Genomic DNA, 27,652 nt, shown 5'->3' on the forward strand with positions numbered 1-27,652 from the left:
AGAATCTGGGGCAGCCCGGGTGGATCAGTGGCTTAAACGCCGCCTTCAACCCAGGGCCTGATCCTGGAGTCCCGGGATCGAGTCCCACATCGGGCTCCCTGCATGGAGCCTGCTTCTCCCTCTGCCTATGTCTCTGCCTCTCTGTGTCTCTCATGAAAAAATAAATAAAATCTTAAAATTAAAAAAAAAAAAAAGGTAAGAGAATCTAAGCATTTCTCAGTAGTCACTGCCACCATTCTCATCCAAGCTACCATGATCTCATGTCTATATTATAATAGGCTCCATTCTGATACCCTGCTTTCACATATTTCAATATTTTGCAACTTTAGCTTAGCACCATCTTATTTCCAAAAACAAACAAAATGTATCCTGCTGGTATTCTCCTTCAATCATGTCAAATTTATACTTTAATTAAGGAAAAAGTGAATTCTTGTGATGCTTAGTCTTTCCCTCTAGGCTTACGTTAGGTCTTTATTCAAATTTTGTTTCTTCAGTATTTTAAAATTCTTTTAGGTCATCTTTCTAGTTAGGTTTATTTTCTGTTTTACAACTTTCTTTATTTTTCCCATTTTAATCATTCTGAGTTGTTGGTCTCTTACATCTTCTAGAAAATAATCTCTTTCATCCAAGATTCCAAGTATATTTGCAATAAATATGAGCAAAGTACTTTAATTTTTTTTTCTACCAGTGTACCTATAATTATTTCCTCAATTTCATTTTTTATTCCATGAACTTGAAGTTTCTCCTAGTTGTACTTGAATGGGTTAACTAACAATTTGCATCTTTTAAGAAGCTCACAAATTTAAAAAAAAAAAAAGGCTCACAAATTGAGTAATTCTGTTTTTAATAATTCATTCTTTTTCACATTTATACCTTATTAATTTTCTTCTATTTTACTTAGGTTTATTATATTCTTTTCCAAACTTACTAGGTTGGGTGCTTAAGTTATTTTCATACCTTTCTCATCATGTAACTATTTAAAACAAGGAATTTTATTTTGAGCACTTTTAGCTGTGCCTTATACCTTCCGATATATAACTTTCACCAAAGGGGCTTCATTTCCACTTTGATCCTAGAGTTGACAAAACAGCTTTAAAATATCCATGTTTTAACAGGTTTTTCCTGTTTTCTAATTTTGTCATAAATGTCTGCTCTTACTGTATTGTGATCAGATGCTTTTTTAATCTTCTATACTTTGAGAGGTTACATATGATTTAGATTCTGTACATTTTCTGATATTCAATGGACACTTTCAAAGATGTCATATTCTTTATACATGTTTCTCTATGTGTTCTAAGCTGCTAGTTCTATTATTTAGGACTGCTATAATCACTATTATTTTTGGTTCACGTAATCTACCACGGACATAGCTAACCTTGTTTAAAGAGATCTCATACAACTAATGTATTTATTTTGTCTCAGAGTTAGCAGAGGGATTTTCCAATCTATAAAGATAATTATAACTACTTAAACTTCATCATGGACTGAGTCCTGATCATTAGGAGGTTTGTGTGTCTCAGAGAGATGGAGACAAAGATGCAGACTGAGGTTCAATGATTTCTAGCCTGAATTAAACCTTATTTTCAACATTCACAGATCCAAGACTTAGGAACTTCATATTGTGATCTAATGTGAAGATATTTCCCTTTTGATGGGAAGTTTATTCTATTTACATCTATCAATTGCATATGGTGGCTTTTATAGTTATTTTATTTTGTGATACATACTGTTTTAAATATTTTTAATTAAATTTTTTGACCACCTGATTTCTTCCTGCTTTCTGTGTGTTATTCTCATAAATGGGAATTGTATTTCTCTCCAGTGTCCACTTTTATGACTTTATGAACTACTATAGAAAGAAAAAAAGAATTCAATGTATCTATCAAGTCTCTACTCTGAGCAATGGACAGTTACTTTTGCCCTCTCTCTTCCAGTCCTATCAATTACAAGGATTGTCTTAGAATTTATTTTATACTTTCAAAGATATTTATACCTCTCATCCTTTTGCAAGTGAAAAACCTACAAATAATTATCTAAGTACAGAAATGAATTCCATGGGATGCCTGGGTGGCTCAGTCGTTAAGTGTCTGCCTTTGGCTCAGGTCATCATGATGCCAGAGTCTTGAGATCAAGCCCTGAGTCAGGCTCCCTGGTCAACAGGGAGTCTGCTTCTCCCTCTCCTCCCTCTGCTCCTCCTCCAGATTGTGCTCAGATACACTCTCTCTCGAATAAATAAAATCTGTAAAAATAAAATAATAATAAAAAGAAATGAACTCCTTTATACATTAAAGACAAACGGGTGGCTAAGCGGTTTAGCGCCGCCTTCGGCCCAGGGTGGTCCTGGAGACCCGGGACCCACCTCGGGCTCCCCACATGGAGTCTGCTTCTCCCTCTGCCTGTGTCTCTGCCTCTATCTCTCTCTCTCCTCTTCGTGTTTCTCGTAAATAAATAAAATCATTAAAAAATTAAAAAATAAAGACAAACTAGTTTAATATTTCTAATATCCACCAAATGTTCAAAAATTATTCATCATAAGTAGGTTCAAGCATCTAACTATTCATTATGTTGTCTAATGAAATCAATCTAAGAATGTCCATATTAAGATGTATATATTATTTTAAATTATTTTTCTTCTATTTCTCCTTTATTTTAGAGTTAGGGCATTATAATTTCTTATGTGTATAGGAAAAATTATAATATCTATTAACTTTGTTTCAGGAGTGTCAATGTATCAATAAACTTTATGGATACTGAAATCTGAATTTCATATAATTTATGCATCACAAAATTGTTTTACTTTCTATACTTCAAAAACAAAAAAACTATTCATAGCTTGTAGGCTACACAAAATTAAGCAGTGGCTCAGAACTGACTTGCAGGTCCTTTAAGTAGGCTCCACGCCAAGTGCAGAGCTTAAACTCACAACCCTGAGATCAAGACCTGACCTGAGATCAGAGGTGGATGCTTAACCGACTGATCCATCCAGGTGCCCCATCACAGGTCTTAATTTACTGACCCCTATCTTTAAAAAGATTTTATTTTTCCAACTCCACTGGCTATCACTGAATAACGAGAACAAATACACTATCTGACAAGCTATATTCTGGAACGCTTTTGTAAATGTCAAATTAAAAATGCACCTTGAAGACCGTTAGTATCAGCATACTGATTGTCACATTTTTCTCATTTAAGTATATAGCAAGTTATAACTTATACTTACTTATATTAATTTACTTGTACTCTTTGTTCTAAAACAGCTATTCTATGCACAATATAACTATATCCTATGATAGTTTTTATTAGAGAACTCTGACAAACTGAAAGTAACTTCTGAAGTAAAAGACTAATAGAGATTGAATAAAAACATCTACTACAGAAAAAAACAAGAGTTGAAGAACAGGGGCACCTGGGTAGTTCAGTGGTTGAGCGTCCACCTTTGGCTCAGATCCTGATCCAGGGTCTTGGGGTCAAGTCCTGCATTGGGTTCCCCATTGGGAGCCTGTTTCTCCCTCTCCCTATGTCTCTGCCTTTCTCTGTCTCTCATGAATAAATAAATAAAATCTTAAAAAAAAAAGAGTTGAAAAACAAAATATATTTTATTCACAACACTAGGATGACTTTTTTGTCCTCTCCAGAATGACTTTCTATTTAGTAAAAGTGAGGAAATCCACATGCAAGTAGAAGTTCTAATTCTTTACTTTTAGGGTTTTTTTTTTAAGATTTTATTTATTTCACAAAAAGAGAAAGCACAAGCTGGGGGAGCAGCAGAGAGAGAGGGAGAAGCAGGCTCCCCACGGAGCAGGGAATCCAATGCAGGGCTCTATTCCAGGACTCTAGGATCATGATCTGAGCCTGAGGCAGACACTCAACCAAATAAACCACCCAGGCACCCATGCTTTTGAAATTAACGAAGAAAATACATCTAAGTTTTCAGTTCAGTATCATCTAGTAGTATTTACAAAACACCCAATAAGATTACAATGTTAAATAATTAATGTCACTGCTGCCATGCCTCATCAGAAAACAACAGAACTGTGATATAAAGAAACTATTCCATGCTGCAGAGGACTAATCTGGAATGAAAATGTATAGTCTAAAAGAAATTTCATCATGAATATATCTAAGTGTGTCCCCAAAATATCAGATAGATTTAACAAATCAAAAATCTATCTCATATTTTCCACAGGAACAAGTAGACAAAACCAGTGAAGAAAAATGTGAGAAAATGTGATTTTTACTAAAAAATCCATTCAAACCATCATAGTAGAAAATAAACAAAGAGTTCTTATTCTAAAATTTTTTATGGAAATGCAAAGGACTTAGATTTGCCAACACAACTTTAAAAAAGAATAGTAAGGTTGGAGGACTACTACTACCTAATTTCAAGGCTTAATATAAATATACAATAATAGGGACACCTGGGTGGCTCAGTGGTTGAGCAGATGCCTTCAGCTCAGGGTGTGATCCCAGAGTCCTGGGATCAAGTTCTACATCAGGCTCCCCATAGGGAGCCTGCTTCTCCCTCAGAGCCTATCTCTCTGCTGCTGCTCGCTCGCTCTCTCTCACTCTCTCTCTCATGAATAAATAAAATCTAAAAAAAAAAAAAAAAGAGTACAATAATAATGAGAGGGTGTTACTGGCCTAATAACAGACATGCAAATCACTGCAACAGAAAAGAGAACTCAGAAGAAAATTCATAGTAATTCTACTACTGGGTATTTACCCAAAGCAAACAAAAACACTAATTTGAAAAGATACACACATTATTTATAATAACCAAGATATGGAAGCAACTTAATTAACTGTCTATCAATTGACGATTAAAGAAGATGCTGTGTGTACACGCCCCCTCCCCCACAAATGGGGTATTTCCCAACCATAAAAAAGGGTAAGATCTTGCTATTTGAATCAACATGGATAGTCCTATATGGAATTATGTTATATTAAGTAAATTTAACAGAGAAAAATACCATATGATTTCACTTCTATGTAAAATCTAGAAAATAACACAAATGAATAAAGAGACAAAAAGCTAAAACAGATTCATAAAATAGAGAGACCAAAAATGCATTCTTGCTAGAGGGAAAGAGGTGGGGGGATGGGCAAAATGGAAGACGGGGAGACACAGGCCTCCAGTTCTGGAACAGGAAAAATGGCACAGCATAGGGAATATAATCAATAGTATTACAATAGTGCTCTGTGGAGATGAATGGTACCTATACTTGTGATGAGCATGGCATAGTGTTTAGACTTGTTGAATCATTGTTATATACCTGAAACTAACTTGTATGTCAACTACAATTTAAAAAAAGATTCATACATATATGCTCATTTTAAACAAAAGTAAATGCCTCAGCCTTTACTTCATAATCTAAACAAAAGTTAACTTGAAATAAATTATACTTAAATGTATAAGCTAAAACCATTAAACCTATAGAAGAAAACAGAGAAGAAAAATTTTCACCATTTAGAGCAGGCAAACATTTCTATATGAAAGAGCTTACTTAAATCATTAAAAAAATTAATGAATTAGAATTAAAATTAAATACTTATGTCATTTGAAAGACACTATTAATAAAAAGGGCAAGCCACAGACTGGGAGAAAATACTATCAATACATAAATCTGACAAAGAACTTGTACCCAGAATACATAAAAATTCTCATTATTCAGTAATAGTAAAACCCGATTTTTTAATAATGGGCAAAAGATTTGAATAGATGCTTCACAGAAAATACACAAATGGCCAACATCCACATTAAACACCATTAAACACTGTGACACCTGGGTGTCACAGTCGTTGAGCATCTGCCTTTGGCTCATGTCATGATCCTGGGGTCCTGGGATCGAGTGCTGCATCAGGCTCACTGCAGGGAGCCTGCTTCAACCTCTGCCTATGTCTCTGCCTCTCTTTCTGTGTCTCTCATGAATAAATAAAAGCTTTGTAAAAATAAATAAGATTTTAAAAAAAAACCATTAGTTATGAGGAAATGCAAAGTAAAACAGAAAGAAAATATTACTACAAACCAGTAATGAAAAGACTAACAATATCAGTTATTCAGGATTTGGGACAATTTTAACTCTCTTACATTGCTGGAATGTTAAAATAACCTAATCACTTTAAAAACAGTTTAGCAGTTTCTTGAAGTGTCAAGCACAAGCTAATCATAGAACCCAGCAATTTCAATCCCAGATATTTACCCAAGAGAAATAAATATGAATATGAATATCCAAATGGACTTCTGTGTGAGTATTCATGATAGCTTTCTTCACAATAATCAAAAACTGGAAACAATTCAAACGTCCATCAACTCAAGAATGGGTTAAGTAAATTGTAGAATATAATTGTGTAACTGATAGTTAACTATATCTATTCATGGATAAATTTCAAAAACATGCTGAGCTAAAGAAGCTAGATATAAAAGAATACTTAATATATGGGTCTATTTTTAAAAGATTCCAAAATGACTAAACTATTCTAAGGATAATGGCAAACAGAGTAGGGGCCTGGACAGAAGTTTGGAGGAAGAGATGGAATTAACTGAAAAGTGGCAGGATTTAAAATTTTTGAAAATGTTCTATATTTCTATTGTGGGTTTATACAATTGCAAAACTTAAAACTTTATACTTTTATTGTACATATACGCTATATAATTTGTGATTCTACATTTAAACTTAAATTTGTAAATAATATAACCTCAAATTAACCTCTCTCAATCACAGATCAAAAAACAGTTTTATAACTTTAATGCTAATCAGCAAAACTACCTACTAATGTGGGTAAGGGAAAAGAGAAAGAACAGAAACACGATTTTAATAATCATTGGTGGTAGAAAAGCATCTCTTTTGGGATGTCTGCACAGCTCCGTGGCTGAGCTCTGCTTTTGGCTCAGGGCCTAATCCTGAAGTTCAGGGATGGAGTTCCACATCGGGCTCCCTGAGGGAAGCGGAGCCCGCTTCTCTCTCTGCCTATGTCTCTGTCTCTCTTTCTCTGTGTCTCTTCTGAATAAATGAATAAAATCTTTATAAAAAAAAAAAGGAAAGAAAAGCATCTTTATTTCAAGATTAATATGACATAGCTAAATCCCCTAATCATACTATAAGCTTTTGTCATATTTCAAGGCATTTTTCAGCTCTACACAATAAATAATTTTTAAAAAAACACAAATAAGAAACTTTCTGCTGAATGAACCAGAATTTGTTATTAGGTAAAGACTACAAATCTGTAGCTATCATTTAACCAGTGATGAAGTACTTACCATAAGACAGGCTGGTGAAATGTTATTTGTATTAAGAAGTGGCTAAGCATATAAAATAGTTAGCCAATCATCACAAGAAGCTCAGAAAATGTGACACAAGCCATTTTCTTGACTAAGATACACTGATATCCAGAAACATGACAGAACATTAATCAAGTGTAGCAGTACATCCTTAGAGCCTAAACAAATCTACTAGGTCAAGAGTCAGCAAATCTGTTCTGTAACAGTGCCATAGGAACCATGCAGTTCTCTCAAAACTACTCAATTCTGCTGTTGTAATATAAAATCAGCCACAAACAATACGTTGAGGAATAAGCAGGACTGTTTTCCAATAAAAATTTATGGACACAAAAATTTGAATTTCACATAATATTCATATGTCAATATTATATAAGTCATGTAACTATACATCACTTGTTATTCTTCCTTTGATTTTTTTTTTTGACAAATTAAAAAGATAAAAACCATGCTTGGGGTCATTCATGGGTCACTCAAAATTAAGTGATGGGCCAAATCTGACCCAATGAGCCAGAGTTTCCTGATTACTGTACTAGGCAAAAGGCCATTATTTTTGTCATTTATAATGTTTCCTTTTATATTAATAAACCCATTGCAAAGTTTGAAATTTACAAGTACCGAAGAATTTCAAAGTAATTATAAAGAAATAGATATTTTTCACATTGCATTTACACCAATGGTGATAAATACACTTAAAATTACTTCTAAAGAATAATAAATACAATAGCATTTTTGTAACATACCGGTCTATTGCTGTAAGACATAGTAAGTGCTAATAAATATTAGTTAAGTGAATTCTGGAACCAACTTTTGGTCCCCTATGAGTATAATCTATCAAATGTAATACATTCTTTACTACCTTTATAAGAACATACTCAGCACAGCAATGTGACTAGTCCTGCCAACTTTAGTTACCATATTAGATTACATCTCCATGATCTCAGGGTCTATTAAGCTATATCCAAAATGCTTTACTTTTTAGGTCCAATTTGCAGCTTCATCATTTCTTTCCCTTTGTCAAGCTAGTAGCTAGGACTTCTTTAACCTACCTACTGCAATCTTTTATACTGTGAAGAGACACAAATCAGATAAAACTAAGATTACAGGAACTGTATATAAATCACTAGGCCCAAAGTAATTCAAGAAAATGGCCACTTACTAATATTTGAGTTTTAGCCATTAATTTAGAGGCATATATTTTGTTCTAAAGCTCTTTTATTTTTCATTTAAGCCTTGATTATTGACTGTGTTTCAGCTAGACAAGATTACAATCTATACAGACGAAGCATTGGCAAAATATGAAATTCTGCTGTCAAGAGTAGCTAGAGAAATTAACTCAAAGAGGGGGAAATAGAGATGATACATATAGACAATAGCTCTTACATCCTATTTTACTCAAAATAGTTTTCAATGTCTGCAAATGTCTGATGGAGGCAACACACAGGGAAATTACCACACTTGGGGCAAATGATGGTACTTTGTCAAGTGTTTATATTACAGAACACTCTTTACCAGATTAACTTTTATATATAATATCACAGTTATTTCTAAGTGGCAGTAAAGTGAAGTACTACTAAACTCATACCAGTGATAGAATAGACAGAGATTGCCTTTTATCTGAAGGAAAACAATGTCACCCCAAAATAGGCCTCTTTGACATAAAAATTATTTTGAGCTGAAGGCAATTAAGCAGCAGCAAATGCGGGAAAAGCACTCTCTACCCTCCTCCTTTTACTACCTAAAAGCAGGATATAAGCCCAGAGATGGCATGAAAGAAATCTGCAAAAAAAAAAAACAAAAAAAACTTACTCCATTAGAGTTCCCTCCAGTATATTTACCTTCGCATAGTTTGCTACTCTTGGAAATCTAAAACTGCTTTCTTTATCCTTTCATTTCTCTACAGTTTTTTTTTCTTTTTCTTTTTTCATTTTATTTAAGAGGGAGACAAAAGCAGGGGCAGAGGGAGAGGGAGAGGGAGAAGCAGACTCCCTACTGAGCAGGGAGCCCAACATGATGCTCAATCCCAGACCTGGGATCATGACCTGAGCCGAAGGGAAGCACTGAACCAACTAAGCCAGCCAGGCACCCCTTCTCTACAGATTTACTCTTCTTTGTTAAAGATCGGACATAAGCCGATCTGAGACAGTTCTTTGAGTTACACATTTTCCTAGGCTTCTCTCATGTACTTAAGAAATGTAGATATTAATAAACTTTTGATTTGATCGTGTTAATCTCTCTGTTATAAAGGTCTGAATCAAAAACATGAGATTGAACTTTTTAATACATAAAGTCTTGTTTTCAAAAAAAAAAAAAGAAAGAAAAAAGAAAAAAAATAATAAAGTCTTCTTTTCTCATGCTGAAAATTAACCTGTAAAGCTGACTTCTTAAAAGGAAACCTGCTTTTACTCTGCTAGAGAACCATCTCACTCTGCCATGGAGGTAAACCACTGGGCTGCCAGTAAGTAGGGCACAGACTTGGAGGGATTAAGAGGGATGTTTGAACCTTTTAAAATTGAGGAAATATGTCCTTTAGTTTAATGTCTTTCTTACACTATTGACTTACATAAGATTATGTAATAGAGGAAAAATCCTTTTAAAGAGCTCTATCTCAATTTTCACTACATAATTCTTTAACCAAAAATGACTAAAACAACTTTGAGAGAAATCAAGATACTTTATTTGTTCTAGGTACTTAAACTAGAGTTTCCCGATCACTGTGCAAAGGATAAAGCAATTAACTAAATATGGAGTTGATCCCTCTGTCCTGAGGATAGCTGGGTATAAGCTGGTTCTCCAACCCAACCCCACCCTACTATACCAAAGAAGAGAAGAAAAAATATCTTGGTATATTGCAACCTGTTCACAGCACAGTGTAACATGTTATTAACTAGAAAACTCTATAAAATAAATGGGTTTTACCCTATTTTCTTTAACTCATAAATTATAAAAATAGAGGCTTTTACTAAAGAATTAAAAATTATAAATATTTCCTATTACTAATATATCTCTTCTTTTTAAAGCTCTTAACCTAAAACAGTATTCTTGTTTCTGTCTCCTGGATACCAAAAAGTTCTATTCTAATTCTTCTACTTTATTTGAAGGGAGTCATTAGATTAACAAAAATTAAGTAATTTTATCATAAAAAGCAAATATTCGGACAGCCCGGGTGGCTCCGTGGTTTAGCACTGCCTTCAGCCCAGTGCGTGATCCTGTAGACCCAGGATCGAGTCCCACGTCAGGCTTTCTGCATGGAGCCTGCTTCTCCCTCTGCCTGTAACTCTGCCTGTGTCTCATCAATAAATAAATAAAATCTTTAAAAAAAAATAAAAATAAAAAGCAAATATTCTAATTCTAAACCTTTGTTACAGGCATGTACTTTATGATCTGATCAGTGACAAAATTTCAAATGCTAACCCAGTTAACACTATTAGGGAAGAAGTGTACAAAGAATTGAGTTCACAGTATCACTCTGCACTACTGACAAGCCTCAGCCTAAGCAAGGGCAAAAGAAAACAGAAAAATGAGCAAATGACAACAAGAAATTTTAGGGTAGAGGCTATGAGGGAAGGAAAGGATGTAGCAGCTTCTAATATGTAAGCTTAGGCTGTTTGTATCTCACTTTTAACCTGTGTCTTGAATTGTTATATAAGTAGGAAACTCATCAGCACTTGCTGACAACCCTAGACTTCTCTGTTTTAAGTTAACACTACTTTATTTTTCTGTTATGTGTCATTGGTAACTTACAAACTTCTTTTTTAGCCTAAGGATACTTTCTTCAAAGGAACACTTAACAGCAAGCAAATATATAAATGCAAGTTAAGTTGGACAACTGCTAGAGCCCTCTAGATCCTCCCAGAGCAGGCAAAAGAGTTTTCCATTCATTCAACAAATACTTATTATTAAGCACCTATCATTTGCCAGAAATAAGGAGTCAACAGGGAGTAAGATAAGACCGATTTCCTGATGAAACTTCAAGTTTAGAACACAGTTTGTTTTTGTTTTTGTTTTTTAATTAGTGCTTTAAAAGACTGGGCCTGAGCAAAATTCTGGAAGGAAATCCTTTTCTCTGTACTCCCAATTCCTAACATCTCTCATTGATCCCAGATAGCCCAATAATTTGTAGGATGGTAACAAAAATATCTTCTGAAAAAAGAAAGTTCATTAGCAGTTCTAACGAGTCACAGGGACACCTGGATGGCTCAGTGGGTTAAAACGTCTGACTTAATTTCAGCTCAAGTCCCAATCTCAGGGTTGGGAGTTTGATCTCAGGGTCATGAGTTCAAGCCCCATGTTCAAGCCGTACTTAAAAAAAAACAAAACAATTTTTTTCAAAACTAAATAGATAAAATAAAGTCATAATTTCTCCTTTGAAAACAAGTCATTTGGGACGCCTGGGTGGCTCAGCGGTTGAGTGGCTGCCTTTGGCCCAGGGCGTGATCCTGGGGTCCTGGGATCGAGTCCCGCTTCGGGATCCCCACAGGGAGCCTGCTTCTTCCTCTGCCTAAGTCTCTGCCTCTCTCTCTCTATATATATATCTCATGAATAAATAAAATCTTTAAAAAAAAAAGAAAGAAAACAAGTCATTTAATTACCTGGCAATCTGTTTCTAAATATAAATTAAAAACGTTTAACATTCTACAATACAGAATGTATTTAAAAGTTACTCTAGGGACACCTGGGTGGCTCACTACCTTAAATGTCTGCCTTTTGCTCAGGTCATGACCCCAGGATCCTGGGATCAAGCCCTGCACTGGGCTTCCTGCTCGGTTTACCCCTCTCCCTCTGCCCTTCCCCCTGCCTTGTGTTTTCTTGCTCTCTCTCAAATAGATAAATAAAATCTTAAAAAAATAATAATAATAAATTAGCCTAAACCAAGATCAGCACTGGTTGGCTTTAAAAATTTAAATTTAGGAAAAACAATCCCTATAACTGGCAACAACCGAAAGAAAGAAAGAAAGAAAGAAAGAAAGAAAGAAAGAAAGAAAAGAAAAGAAAGAAAAAAGAAAAAAGAAAAAGGTTGATCATGAATAGTTTCAGGCTATGGCAAGAGTGGCATTCTAATAGAAGAGCTACATGAAATTAAAATTTAAAAAACATGTTCAATACTAAAGGCAAATTAGACAAGAAAGTAACAGGTATGCCAAGTATCAGAAACTCAAAAGACAGATGGCTCAATTGGTTTAGTATTGGACTCTTGAATTTGGCTCAGGTCATGATCTTAGTTTTGTGAGATCAAGCCCCATGTCCCGCTCTGCACTCAGCAGGAAATCTACTAGAGATTCTCTCCCTCTCCTGCTGCCCCCACTAAATAAATAAATAAAATCAGAAAGAAAAAGAAAAAGAAAAAGAAAGAAAGAAAGAAAGAAAGAAAGAAAGAAAGAAAGAAGAGAGAAAGAAAGAAAGAAAAGGAAAGAAAGAAAGAAAGAAAAGCAAGCATTGCTTTTATTCTTTTGGATGTCTCAAAGTATAATGTTTCAACAGGTCCTAAAGGGACTAATAATGGAACAGAACTCAGAAGCCACAATGTCTCAGTTCAAATCTTAATTCTATCATTCACTAGCATTGTGTTAAACTTGGACAAATTAGATAATTTCTCTCTATGACAATTCCTCCTCTGTACAATGGGACTGATCACAGTGCCTTATTCCATAGGTTTGATATAAAGATTAAATGAGTTAGTGAAATACAATGTCATGTAAGGTACTTACAAAGATATCTTTAAAAAAAAGTAATCACATAATCAAACACCACGTTACCAGTGTAGTAACTGATCTAGTAGCAGCAGTGAATGCCACAATACATAACCATTTTCTATTTATAAATTTACTAATCCCTGCTGCAATTCTATTTAAAAGTTTGAGACAGTATAAGCAAAAATGTTAATATAACCTCTAAACTATAAATGAATGTGTAACAATTTTTTTTAAAGAATTTATTTATTCATGAAAGAGAGAGAGAGATAGGCAGAGACACAGGCAGAGGGAGAAGAAGGCTCTATGCAGGGAGCCTGACTTGGGACTAGGGTCTCCAGAATCAGGCCCCGGGCTGAGGGCAGTGGTAACCTGTTGAGCCACCAAGGACTGCCCAAATGTGTAACAATTTTAACCATAACAATCTAGGTTTGTAAATTTCAAACCAAGAATTCAATAAACAGCTACTGCTAAGTACATAGTAAGTTCAAACAATACAGCTTCAAACCATTCCTCTCTAATGGCCGCTAGATATTTAAGAAAATTTGCAAAACATGACATTATTGTTATTTTTAAGACGAGTTTCTAAAAAAAAAAAAAAAGTTTCTATCCTTTGCGTCACTTGCTGTTGTTAACCGAGGACCACCTAGTATTCATGAGAATGAACTTCCCAATAAACCATTAACTTCCACAAGCCATTTATTTCCATACCTTGTCTAATAGTTGAGAAACTGTCAAAGTAAACAAATGCTGCCACCTTGTGGAATTATAAGTATGGTATTAAATGACTCAATATGATCTGTTAAGCAAAGGAAGAAAAACTTTACAACAAAGTTTGTCTCTCAGTGAGATTCTCACAACAGTAAATGACCACACTAGAGGTATTTCAGGCAATCTTACTGTAAGAATATTTTCTTCTAAAATGTAATGAAAATAATGCAACATTAAATAATGCAAATTTACCATTATATGCCATCTCTAATGTATCTTTATCTCTTTTCCCAAAAAAAATTCTTCATCAAAATTTCCTATTTTGAGAGGAATTAAAAGCCTTTAAAGTGAGTTTACTATCAATGATGTGTGTGAATATGAGAAAGGAGAGAAAGGGAAAAATATCACCAGGGCTGTGAAACTTTCAAAGTCTCTTTGGATACTATTTTCCTTGTTGCTACCTTCTAATCTTCACCTATCCTGTCTTACAAACCTTCAAAATTGAAATTTTTTTCAGGGATCCCTGGGTGGCTCAGCGGTTTAGCATCTGCCTTCAGCCCAGGGAGTGATCCTGGAATCCCGGGATTGAGTCCTGCATCAGGGTCCCTGCATGGAGCCTGCTTCTCCCTCTGCCTCTGTCTCTGCCTCTGTGTGTGTGTGTCTCTCTCATGAATAAATAAATAAAATCTTTAAAAAAATTTTTTTCAGAAATGTTAATTCAATGTCAATTAAAAATTGATGTTAGCATGCAAGATGAAACTAAAGGTACCTTTAAATTTTTAATTAAAATATTTTAATAAAACTAATCTCACTTTCTTTAAAAAAAGACTTATTTATTCTGAAGAGAGAGAGTGCAAGCAAACATGGTGTTGAGGGGAGGGGCAGGAGAAGAGGAAAATAGTCTCAACCAGCCTCCATGTAGAGTGTGGGAGTCTGATGTTCAAGCAACTGCACCACCCAGGCATTCCTAATCTCACTTTCATTAGGTGATATTCCCAAATTGAAATTGCACTTAAATCTTTAGCAAACTTCTGCTTCAGAATACACAATGCTCTGACATAAATGTCTTGTATAATCAAGATTTAATACTCCTAAAACCAATATTACACTATATGTTACCTAACGAGAATTTAAATTAAAATATGGGAAAAAGGATTTAGTAGCATTTAAAAAACAGCCCAAAATTATATTAAAATCAAGCTAAAATGGCTTTCAAAAATGATTTTTAAAAAATCTTTTTTGAATCCTAGAGATGTATAACCAATTCTACATTTTCTAACTAGGAATGCTGCTTTTGTAATATAAAGTTAAGATGGAAATTTTCACTTTGTTTTTGGATTTTTCTTCATTTTGTAATGGAAAAGAAAATATAATACAGGACAAATTTACAATGCTAAGGGACATCAATCTATATTACAATATAAAGTAATCTGCATTATATTTTAGTTGAGTAGAGCCAAATAATTATAGATAACATATATATCAGGTCATTATTATAAACTTCCAACACTATTTTTGCCATTTCAAATTCAAGCTACATTTCTGGAATTTTTAAAAACATACATTATACATTCTTACACTAGTTAAGAATTTAAGGGGCACTTGTGTGGCTCAGTCGGTTAAGCACCCAACTCTTGGTTTCAGCTCAGGTCATGATCTCACAGTTGTGGGACTGAAACCCGCACAAGGCTCCTCAACGGGTATGGAGGCTGCCTGGGATTCTGTCTCTCCTTTTGCCCCTCACTACCCCAGTCCACTTATGCATAGGCACAAACCCTCTCCCTCTCAAAAGAAAGGAAGGAAAGGAGGGAGGGAGGGGGAGGGAGGGAGGGAGGGAGGGAGGGAGGGAGGGAGGAGGAGGAAGGAAACTTAGTAGTGTTACACTGTTACTCCAATCTAAATGTTTCAAAAACTTTCTTACACTGCTTCTATAAAGGCACTGAAATAATACTGAGAGCTTTCCTAAATCCAAGCATCATACCTGGCCTGTTCATGGTTATAATCTTAGCCCAGCTCACATTAAGGAGTCATCTAATTTTTGTTATATGAATTCATCACTCATTTAATTAATTAAATAAGCCCCACAATCTACTCCATTTTCAATTTTTAACCACGCCAGTACTTGATAAAGAAAACTCACATTGCCAATACATAGAAAAGAAATTAATACATGATTCTTGTCTTACTACTGAGCTAACCAGCTAGAATACCATAAAAGGTTTACTGCAAGTTTCTCTAGCTATCATCTTAAATTCCAAGACCAATATTCTTATTCTTACATGTTAATAAAAATCTTAGTCATGCAAATCTAAAACCATACATAGTAATGTATTGGACAAGTTAAAAACTGCCAAATTCCTGATCTGCATCAAAATATCTTTTTAAGGTTTCTTAATTCTATCTAGGAGATTTTAAAATAAACAAGCAATTTGATGATACCAAGGAATTACTGGTAATTGTGTTACATGTGATACAGCCCTGTGGTTTTAAAATATTCATATTTACATTCTTAAGGATATAAGGATGAAATAACATAGCATCAGCGATTTGTTGCAAATAGTTAAGCAAAGAAAAAATAAAAAGGATAAATAAAGCAAGTGTAACAAAATCTGGATCACTGCTGAATCTGGAAGATGGCGATATGACGGATTATTATTCCATTCTATTTCTATGTGCATTAGAAATTTTCACTACAAATTTTTAAAGAATGGATCATCATGATGAACATAAATATAGTAACAAAAAGATAACTAGAAAATCCCAATATTTGAAAACTATTAAGATATATCTCAATAATGAGAGAAAAAAATCAAGTTTGAAACGTAAGTGCTTCTTGAACTGAATGAAAACAAAAATATTTCATCTCTTCAATGCCATAACAATGAACAATCATACAGTTATGAAAACAGCTCCACTTACAGCAGCATCAAAAAAATATTTAGGAATTAACCAAGGAAGTGAAAGATTTATACAATGAAAACTATTAAAAATTTCTTAAAAAAATTAAAGAAAGAAAGAAAGACACATCTCATGTGCATGGATCAGAAGACTGAATATTGTTAAGATGTCAACATTACCCAAAGCAATCTAGAGATTCAGTGCAATCCCTGTCAAATCCCAATGACATTTTCTGCAGAAATAGAAAAAAAAAATCTTGAAAAAGAAAAGACTTAGAGGAGTCACACTTCCTGATTTCAAAATTTACTACAAAGCTATAAGTGTGTTTGGCACCTGGGTGGTTCAGTCAGCTAAGACTCTGACTCTTAATTGCAGCTCAGGTCATGATCTCAGGGTCATAAAATCGAGCCCCATGTATGGCTCTGTGATGGGTGTGGAGTCTGCTTAACATTCTCTCTCTCCTTTTCCCTCTGCCCCTCAGTCCACACTCTCAGTGTCTCTGAGACAAACGAAAACAAACAGAAAACTATGTGGTAGTGATATAAAAACAAACTCGCAGGCAAATGGAACAGATGAGAGAACCCAGAAATAAACCATTCTGTATGTGGTCAAATGATCTTTGACAAGAGTGGCAATACTATTAAGTAGAGAAAGGACTTTTTCAAGAAATGATGCTGGGAAAACTGCATACCGACCTGCATAAAAATAAAGTTGGACCCTTACCTAAAACCATATACAAAAATTAACTCAAAATGGATCAAAAAGTAAATCTAAAACACAAAACTATAAAACTCTTTTTGTGACTTGGGATTTGACAATGATTTCTGAGATAGGACATCACAAATACAGGCAACAGAAGAAAAATAGACAAATTAAACTTCACGAAAATTATAGAATTTTGTGCAATGACAGTAGTAACAAAGTAAAAAGGCAACCCACAAAATGAGAGAAAATACGTACAAATCTGATAAGGGATTAATACCTAATACCCATAATATAGAGAGAACTACTGAAATGCAACAATAGCAAAATTCAAAACTAGGCAAAGACTTCAATAGAAATTTCTCTAAGGAAGATAAACAAATGGCCAATAAACACAAGAAACAATGTTCAACAACACTAATCATTAGGGAAATGCAAAGCAAATCTAAGAACTACCACCTCACACCTGTTATAGCATGGTGACTATCGAAAACACAGAAAATAACAAGTGATGGCAAGTATGTGGGGAAACTGGAAGCCTTGTGCACTGCTGATGGGACAGTAAAATGGCATAGCCACTGTGGAAAACAGTATGGCAGTTCCTCAAAAAATTAAAAACCGAATTACCATATAATCCAGCAATGCCATTTCTGGGTATGTAACTAAAAGAACTGAAAACAAGGTCTTGAGGAGGTATCCATACACCCATGTTCATAGCAGTATTACTCACAACAGGTAAAAAACACAGAAGCAACCTACGTGTCCATCAACAGACAAATAAATAAGCAAAATGTGGCATATACATACATATAATGGAGTGTTATGAAGCCTTAAAAAGTAAGAAAATTCTGACATATGTTACAACATGGACAAACACTGACAACATTATACCAAGTGAGATTAGCCAGTCACAAGAAAACAAATAAGGTGTTGATTCCACTTAAATGAAATACTTAGAGTAGTCAAAATAATAGAGAAATAAAGTAGAAGGGTTGTTGCCAGGATTCAGGGAAGATGGGAATAAAGAGTTACTGTTTAATGGATATGCATTTTCAGTTTTACAAGATGTCAAGTATTAAAGAGATGGATACTGGTGACCTTTCCATAATATTAAGAAGGTATATATTTAATTCCACTGAACAGCACACTGGTTAAGATAGTATATTTTATAAGTATTTTATCACAATAAAAATAAAATTTGGAAAAAAATAGAAGATAACACACCAAAAATTCATGGGATGCAGCTACTGCAGTGAATAGAGAAAAATTTAAAGCACAAATTATATTAGAGAAGCAAACTTTCAACTGAACACTTTAGTTTCTACCTTAAGAAACTAGAAAAGAGCATATTAAAGCTAGGGAAAGCAGAAGAAAAAGAAATAATAAAATTAAGAGCAGAAATCAATGAAACAAAAATACAGACTATAAAAAACTAAGAACTGGGGGATCCCTGGGTGGCGCAGCGGTTTGGCGCCTGCCTTTGGCCCAGGGCTCGATCCCGGAGACCTGGGATCAAGTCCCACGTCGGGCTCCCGGTGCATGGAGCCTGCTTCTCCCTCTGCCTGCGTCTCTGCCTCTTTCTCTCTCTCTCTCTCTCTCTCTCTCTCTCTCTCTTTCTCTCTCTCTGTGTGACTATCATAAATAATAATAAAAATAAATAAATAAATAAATAAATAAATAAATAAATAAATAAATAAATTTAAAAAAAAAAACTAAGAGCTGGCTACTTGAGAAGACAAGTCATACTGATAAACTTCTAAACCAGACTATTAAGGAAAAAAAATAAAGGAAACGAGTTTCCAATAACAGAGATGAGAAAGAGATCTTAGATAATCTAAAGACATAAAAGGATAATAAAGAATATTGCAAACATTTGAATGTGCATAAATTCAACAACCTAGGTGAAATGGACAAATTCTTTTAAAAACACAAACTAAAAATCATGTTTAATCAAGAAAAATATCAATAACCTGATTAGTCCTATTTTTTAAAATTATTTTATATTTGGAACTCTTTCCTCAAACAAAATTCAAGGCCAAGATGGCTTCACTGGAGAAGTCTATAAAATATATAAGGGAGAAATAATACCAATTCTTCACAAACTTTTTTAGAAAACTGAAGACGGGAGCCCTTATGAGAAGAACATATCCTGTCACCAAAACCAAAGACATTTGTAATAATACAAGCTGACCCTATGAGGTGAATACTATTAATCATTCCATTTTAAAGCGAGCATTGAGGACTAAAGAAATTCCAAAACTTGCCCAAGACCACAAAACTAAAAATTGGGAGGCAACTTAACTTCAGACACAGGCTCTTAACTAGAACAATGAAACTGCGTGTCAAATTAAATTCTAGATACTCTTGCAAAAGTAAATAGTAAAAAATGCTGACCAACACTTACCTAGAGACTATGCTGGAACCATTATAGAGATCACTAGCATATGACAATGTAGCCAAAGGTCGTACTGAATTATACCGAGTAAACTTGGACAAGCATTCCTGAAATTCATCCAACTGGCTTGCAGTTCGACTATCATCTATATGAAAAAAAAAAACAAAAACAAAACAAAAACAAAAACAAAATAAAATAAATTAGTTGAACTGCAATGTAAGTCAAGGAGCAGTATACACAGATTTAAAATTATATTCTAAATACAAACAATTCTTAAGCATTTAGAGAACACTAGCATGGATAAACTGGAATGCTGATCTTTTAGCTTTAACAAAAATTTCTTAGTGGTTCATTGAAGACACTGTCTCTTTCACCATCAATAAAAACATAACATAAATATTTCTTAAGCAACAATTTATTGGGGAAATGTGGCTCTGATCAAAAGGATTTTAATCTTTTATTGAAACGAAAAAAAAAAAAAAAAAGAACAAACGAAAACAAAAACAAAATCCCGGGCAGCCCGGGTGGCTCAGCAGTTTAGCGCCACCACCTTCAGGCCAGGGCATGATCCTGGAGACCCAGGATCGAGTCCCATGTTGGGCTCCCTGCATGGAGCCTGCTTCTCCCTCTGCCTGTGTTTCATGAATAAACAAATAAAATCTTGGGATCCCTGGGTGGCACAGCGGTTTGGCACCTGCCTTTGGCCCAGGGCGCGATCCTGGAGACCCGGGATCGAATCCCACGTCGGACTCCCGGTGCATGGAGCCTGCTTCTCCCTCTGCCTGTGTCTCTGCCTCTCTCACCCTCTCTCTCTTTGACTATCATAAATAAATAAAAATTAAAAAATAAAATAAATAAATAAAATCTTTAAAAAAATATCCCTTATCGATGTTGAAAGTTAGGATGGACAGAGGAGTATATACACTAGGACAGTCTATTCATTATTGTGAAGGAACATGTTTATAGGGTTACATCTACATGACCATGTTTATTTACCTTCAAAATACAATTTATAATAACATAATTTAGGTTAAGAAAGTAATTGCTTAAGTAAAAAGAAAGTGAATTACTTGTTCATATTATACTTTGAAATTTTCAAATCCAATTATGAAAAGGAAGTAGAAAACTGTAATATATCAATTATTCTAAAAAATAAAATACTTCTACTCAAATGTCTTGGTGGTATATGGAAAACATTAATTCCATCCACTAGAACACAGTATAAATGCTTTAAGTAAAGTCCACTTAGGTTATGTGGAATTTAAATCACAAAATCATCTCACAAAAGACTGAGAATAAATACAGCTATCTATTGTCCAATCTAGGAATAAGACTACATAGAAAGTCTGAATAAAATCATTGTTTTTAAAAAGTACTTCAAGTTTGGACTTGTACTTTCCTTTCTAAAGAAAGAAAAGTAAAACCTAATTACTTTAGTCAGCTTCCTAACTGAAATTTGAAATAAGATTGTTACAACAATGTTTTAATACTTTCTTCCTTACTCCTAGCTCATACACATACAAATACATACAACTTTCTCAATGTAAACTTTCATGATACCCTCTCCCCCTTTTTAAAAGATTTATTTACTTATTTGAGAGAGAGAGAGAGAGAGAGAGAGAGAGAGAGAGAGTACATGAGCAGGGAGAGGGGCAGAGGGAGATGCAGGCTCTCTGCTGAGCAGGGAGCCCAACATGGGACTCCATCTCATGACCCTGACTAAGATCATGACCTGAGCCAAAAAGCAAGAGTTGGATGCTTAACCAACTGAGTCACCCAGGTGCCCCGTGATTTACCCATCTTATTTATCCTCTGAAAATAACAGTAGACACAATGAAATTTAGATATAAGAATCATGAAGTCTGCAGAGTTAATGTACCATAGGATAGACAGTAGAGAACTGATTTAATTCATCTGGATGTATTATATTATCTTGAAGATTAACTACTTACAGGAAGAAATTTATCTAAAACTTACAACGACAAAACAATTACTAGTCTCTGATACTAAGCTTCTATCCTCAATATTTTACATTTTAAAGATTTAAACAGTAACATAGCAAATTCACCTAACAACTTATATCAAGGTTCCAATTTTATACTGTTTCCATTCTAAAAACAGCAAAGGAACAAACTCAATTAAATGCACGGCCATAATGTTACTTAACTAATGCTCCTGCTCCATAAAAATTATTCTCAGTAAATTCAACAAGTTGGAAATAAAACAGGGATTACTGTAATAAAACAAATCAACTGTACTACAAAGTGGTTTGAATTTAACAACTAATTGGTTCTTTTTATATATAATCCTATTACTGTGAGTATTTAATGTAATAAAAAGTGACTGGAAAAAGAAAAAGAGTGACTGGAAAGACACCTTAGATATTTGTTTAAATACGAATTTAACGTAAATCTATTCTTTCATATTTTGACACCAATCCCTAAGTACAAAAAATTCACAAGCATTCAAGAATGTATATTCTGTTTAAGACCATGATCTTTTCCTGGATAGCTAAACTTCTCTGGCCATCATACCTATTCATTAACACCTACTTCCAACAGAAGTTATAAAGTGAACAATAAAAATAGCTACTCTAGTATCTGAAACTACAGGCATTCAACTTTTTTATCTGGTTATGAAAAGGAAGGATTTTGTTTGCTCAGATTTTGGTCAATAATCATACATATCTGCTAGCCTATTACTTTTCCAATCACAGATTAGTTTGTGAAACTGTATTCTGCAGCTCTTTTCTATCTACTAATGCTTTTTAATTTACTTCTCTTTCAGTAACAACTAAGAGTCCAAGGCATTAATCTCTTAATCTTCATCTTTCATTTTCAGAGTTGAAAATTGAAAGTCAAAAAGAGGGAGGTGGGTTCTCATCTAAAAATACACAAAATGATAATCAAATATTATGAACTCCATTATGTAGAAGTTAAAATTCCCTCTTCACAGTCAAAGGCACTAGGAAGAACTTCATACTCAGCAATATAGGTGTAGTCAGTGTGAAAATTCAGTAAGATAAACTTAAGACTCCTTACACACTAAGGACAACATATTTTAAGTACAAGAGAGCCATGCCCATAAAAATGGAAATCAAGCCTTCCTCCTGGTTTTAATTTATTCTACCTTCTATCTTACATCCCCAAAATAAATTGGTCTATGAATACACCTTTACTATGCCACAGCATGCAGTTACTTAAAAATTACTCCCCAATCTCTCTTTCCTCTCTTTTTCTTTTAAATGTCTGCCATTTGCTTTAGGCTGTATTTCAACATTGTACCAAAACAAAATCTAACAGGGTTAATATGAGCCCTCCGCCAATCAGAATGTAGGTCTCAAACCATTTTCAATTTCACAGCTTCCTACTACAGTTTTCAGACTATTACAGAGGCTCCATAGCATCTCAATTCCTAGGCAATATGATACAATGAAAGCTTTCCATCTTTACAACTGATCATTAATTTCATACACATTCATAAACAGAGCTTGGCTCCCTCCTAGACTGCCTATGAAAATCTTCTTTTTCCTCCATCACCACCCTAAGACGAACTTGTACAAAGATCTAAAACAACAAGTAGATTTTTTTTTTCTCCTTCAAATTTTTATTTAAATTCTAGTCAGTCAGCAGACAGTGAAATATTGGTTTCAGGAAAATTCAGCAATTCATCACTTACATACAATACCCAGTGTTCATCATAACAAACAAGTACCCTCCTTAATACCCATTCCCCATCGAGCACGTCCCCCACCTCCCTCCCTCCATCACCCCTCAGTTTATTCTTTAAGAGTCTCTTATGGTTTGTTTCCTCTCTTTACCTCCTCCCATATGTTCATCTGTTTTGTTTCTTAAATTCCACATATAAGTGAAATTAAATGGTATTTGCATTTGTCTGAGTGACTTACTTTGCTTAGCATAATACACTCTAGCTCCATCTATGTTGTTCTGAATGGCAAGATTTTATTCTTTTTGATGGCTAAGTAATACTTCATTGTTTATATATACCCCATCTTCTTTATCACTCATCATCACTCAATGGACATTTGGGCTCTTTCCATAGTTTGGCTACTGTTAATAATGCTGCTATAAACATCAGGATGCATGCCCCCCCTTTAAAACTCTATTTTTGTATCCTTGAGTAAATACCTACTAGTGCAACTGTTAGATCACAAGTTCTATTTTTAACATTCTGAGGCACATCCATACTGTTTTCTAGACTGGTTACACCAGTTTGCATTCCCACCAACATAAAAGAGGATTTCCCTTTATCCACATTCTCAGCAACACCTGTTATTTCTTGTATTGTTCATTTTAACAATGTGTCTAATTGAGCACCTAACTTATACCAATCTTTGTATTTTGTATAGATATATTTACATCCCCTATAAATATCAAAAAACAATGAAATAAAACACAGGGATGGTGTTAATGTCTGTACTTCATTGATGAGCAAAGACACTGAGAAAACTCACAGCTTGAGGGCAGAACTACATTTACTTTTTGAAAGCAATGAAAATATCCAATGCTAACATGTCCTTGACTTTGCATAAGTCATTTCCTCTATGTTGAAGATGTTTCTAATTACCTTATTTAGTTAATGAATTTTAGTCTTGACTAAATACAACCCTATAAAATCCATACAGCTATCATTCCATTTATCCATTTTCAACTTGGCACAGATTTTTCATTCCTAAGTTATATTAATGGATATTCTTCTTTATTCCCAATACACTTGTATAACATATAATATCACAGAGACAAGAAAAGACAAGAGATATCAGTTCATCTTTTTATTGTTATCCAAAATGATAGTGCTTAGAACTTAATAAATACTTAGTATTTAATAATAATATTTAATAATAAGAGAAAATTGAATGGATTTATTTTTCCTAGCAACACATTCAAGGCTGATGTTTTTCTTAACTTTACATATAGCTCACTACATAAAGATTGAAATTTCTTAAATGGAGAAAAAAAATAGCTATGGGAAAGCAATGTTCTTCAAGATCTCTAAGAACCTCCAGAACACTCTGGTAGAATATGTTGAAAATACACACTTTTGCTTTATAAATAGGACTTTATATAAATCTAGCATAAGAAGCTAGAAATGGATCTGACATATGAATTCGATATATTTTAAGAAGTCTGGAATATGTACCTGAAATACGAGACATCCTTGTAGAAAAGTAACATTGCTCTAAGTCTTCAAAATGAGCAGTGAGTCGTTTTCTTCGTGATGCTAATGTGCTGTTATACCATGGCTGCTTCTTTGTCTAAAGTAGTTAACAAGAAAAGACACTTGTAACTTAGAAAAAATGAGTCTTTTTCTGCACAGAATATCTAAATGATTGCAAATTCAAAATGTCAACACATTAAAATAACAACAAATAGTAAATACTCATAGTTCTTAGACCATATTTTTCTATTTTTATTTTAAAATGCAAATAGGTCTGTATGTTGGTAAATTGAACACCAATAAAAATTAATTTATTAAAAATAAATAAATAAATAAATAAATAAATAAATAAATAAATAAAATAAAATGCAAATAGGCTCAGGGTTGGGATGCCATGGGGAGGAGTTGGAGGCCAGGTCCTGATCCTTAGCCTAGAATTCCTAGGGAGTCAGGTTATACTATGGAAGGGAGGGGGTGAATCTATTACCATACCTCAGGTACCATACCTCAGGTAACAGGGGGGTGCATAGGTGGGGAGAGGAACCGGGTGGCCCACAGGCCAGAGAGGAGGGAGTTCTACGAATGGCAAAAGGCTTGAGGATGGGGCCCCTTGGGGTAGGCGGACAAGGCAGCCCTGCAGGAGCAAGTGGTGAGTCCCACCCCCTGGTTGGTAGAATATGGTTTGCTATAAAGCTCAAGCCTTCTAGCCAAAAAATAAAATAAAATAAAATATGCAAATAGGCTCTAAAGGCCAATTTTATAAGAATGAAATAAGAAACCTTTCAACTCTCCAAATTAAATGAAAACAGAAATCATTATAACTATCATGCTAAATTTACAATTTTGAGGATTTTAAGATAAAGAAATTGTTAGAAAACAATGTTCAAAAGAAAACTAATTACTTTTTCACCACCCTTATATGGACTCCTTGAATAACAGAAACAGTACTTGATTGTCAGAGTATATATTTAAGTTAATACTGATTACTAAATTAAGGGGCAGGGCAGCTCCGGTGGCCCAGGGGTTTAGCACCGCCTTCGGCCCGGGGTGTGATCCTAGAGACCCAGGATCAAGTCCCAAGTCGGCCTCCCTGCATGGAGTCTGCTTCTCCCTCTGCCTGTGTCTCTGCCTCTCTCTGTGTCTGTCATGAATAAATAAATAATATATTTTTAAAACTTAATTAACTAAGGGGCAGTAATATGAATTAATTGATTAATAATTAATTAATTAATTAAGGGGCCGTAATGTGAAACATGTATAGACTAGTCTGACATACACATTAGAAGATCAGAATAACTAAATCAGATATATATAAAGCCAGCAAACCTGAAATACCTGAAATTGGTATGTAAATTGGCAAAAAACCTGAAATTGGCATGTAAATCTATGAAAAACAAAGATCTATGATCCTCAATATATAATATGCTGAAGCCATGTTAAATCAAAGGATAAGACTATTCTTTTTACAAATGGTTATCATCTATGATTACGCTCGGGGCACATAGACACAAAGATGAGACAGGTAACCAGAACTTGAGATGACACAAGTTAACCATAACTATACAACTGCAAATGTATTTAAGTAATAAATATTAAGGTACTACTACCTTGAATAAAACACTGTAAAGTGACCCTTGCTAAAACTAGATGGTAGAGGGCAGCCCAGGTAGCTCAGCAGTTTAGCGCCGCTTTCAGCCCAGGGCGTGATCCTGGAGACCCAGTATCAAGTCCCACATCATGCTCCCTGCATGGAGCCTGCTTCTACCTCTGCCTCTGTCTGTCTGTCTCTCTCTCTGTGTCTCTCATGAATAAATAAAATCTTAAATAAAAAAAAAAACAAGATAGTAGATAAAAAGCGTATTTTAAAGCACTGCTTGGATCACAAGAAAATAAATAAGACAACTTTAGAAGGCATAAGAGACATACAACCAAAGAGGAAGCTGAATCAGAGAGGTGATATTAAAATATAATGATGCAGAGGAGGGCAAAGACAAAAGGAACAACACTTAAATGTACAAATACCTATAAAAGGAAAAAACACTAAAACTGAGATTTAGAGGCTGAAAAGTAAATCTGTGAGCCAGAAGATAAATCTAAAGGAATTAACCAGATCTAAGGATAAAAAGAAAAAAGGACAGAAAATTTGAAACAGAGACTAAAAACAATCAGACAGAAAAGATAACTTACCTGACAGGACCAACAACTAAAATAGTTAACAGCAATAAAAGAGGCTAGGGGAGTGAACTTTGGTTATGCTCAAAAAGTGAAGAGAAAACAACTCCAATCTAAAATTCAAATCCTGACAAAACTATCCGGCAACAAAATAAACATTTTTTTCATGTGAATGAAAACAAAAGACTACTGCCTATAAGCCATTTCTTTAAAGAAAGTGTGAAATCATGTGCTTGAAAAATTCAGTAATAGAAACCAGAAGGCCTGAGACACAAAATGAAAAGAAGAAAAGTCTAACCAAATAAGTAATTTTAAGTATTTTAAACACTGTTTTTAACATTAATTAGAATATTAAAATTATGGGCCTTAAGAATAAGACAGAGTAAATACACCAAAAAAAAAAGCATGTAAATCAGTAGAGTGAAAAAAGTCTCAATTCTGGAGCACTTACATTATTCAGGAAAGTAATTAAGGTGTTAAATCTAATGAAAATATGTTCAACATCACTGATCATCAAGGAAATATAAATGAAAACCACAATGAGATATCACCTCACAACTGTCAGAATGGCTAAGTGTTGACAAGAGAATAAGGAACCCTTGTACACAGTTAGTGGGAATGAAAACTGCC

General features: G+C 34.3%; 1 protein-coding gene across 7 annotated transcripts in view; it reads right to left on the minus strand.

Annotated features, from left to right (window-relative positions):
- COP1 (COP1 E3 ubiquitin ligase) overlaps window positions 1–27,652 on the minus strand; it is a 246,944-nt gene that overhangs the window by 119,850 nt on the left and 99,442 nt on the right. For all 7 annotated transcript variants that reach the window (XR_008663627.1, XM_055319205.1, XM_055319201.1 and 4 more), the window contains 2 exons: window positions 24,833–24,947; window positions 19,682–19,817 (listed from right to left, as the gene is read on the minus strand). Coding sequence is in view for 6 of the 7 variants with exons in the window: in XM_055319205.1 (XP_055175180.1) it covers window positions 19,682–19,817; window positions 24,833–24,947 (251 nt within the window). In the remaining variant the exon portion in view is untranslated. The remainder of the gene's footprint in view (window positions 1–19,681; window positions 19,818–24,832; window positions 24,948–27,652) is intronic.

The sequence above is a fragment of the Nyctereutes procyonoides genome, unplaced genomic scaffold, assembly GCF_905146905.1.
Source record: "Nyctereutes procyonoides isolate TBG_1078 unplaced genomic scaffold, NYPRO_anot_genome, whole genome shotgun sequence".
NCBI classification, from domain to species: Eukaryota; Metazoa; Chordata; class Mammalia; order Carnivora; family Canidae; genus Nyctereutes; species Nyctereutes procyonoides.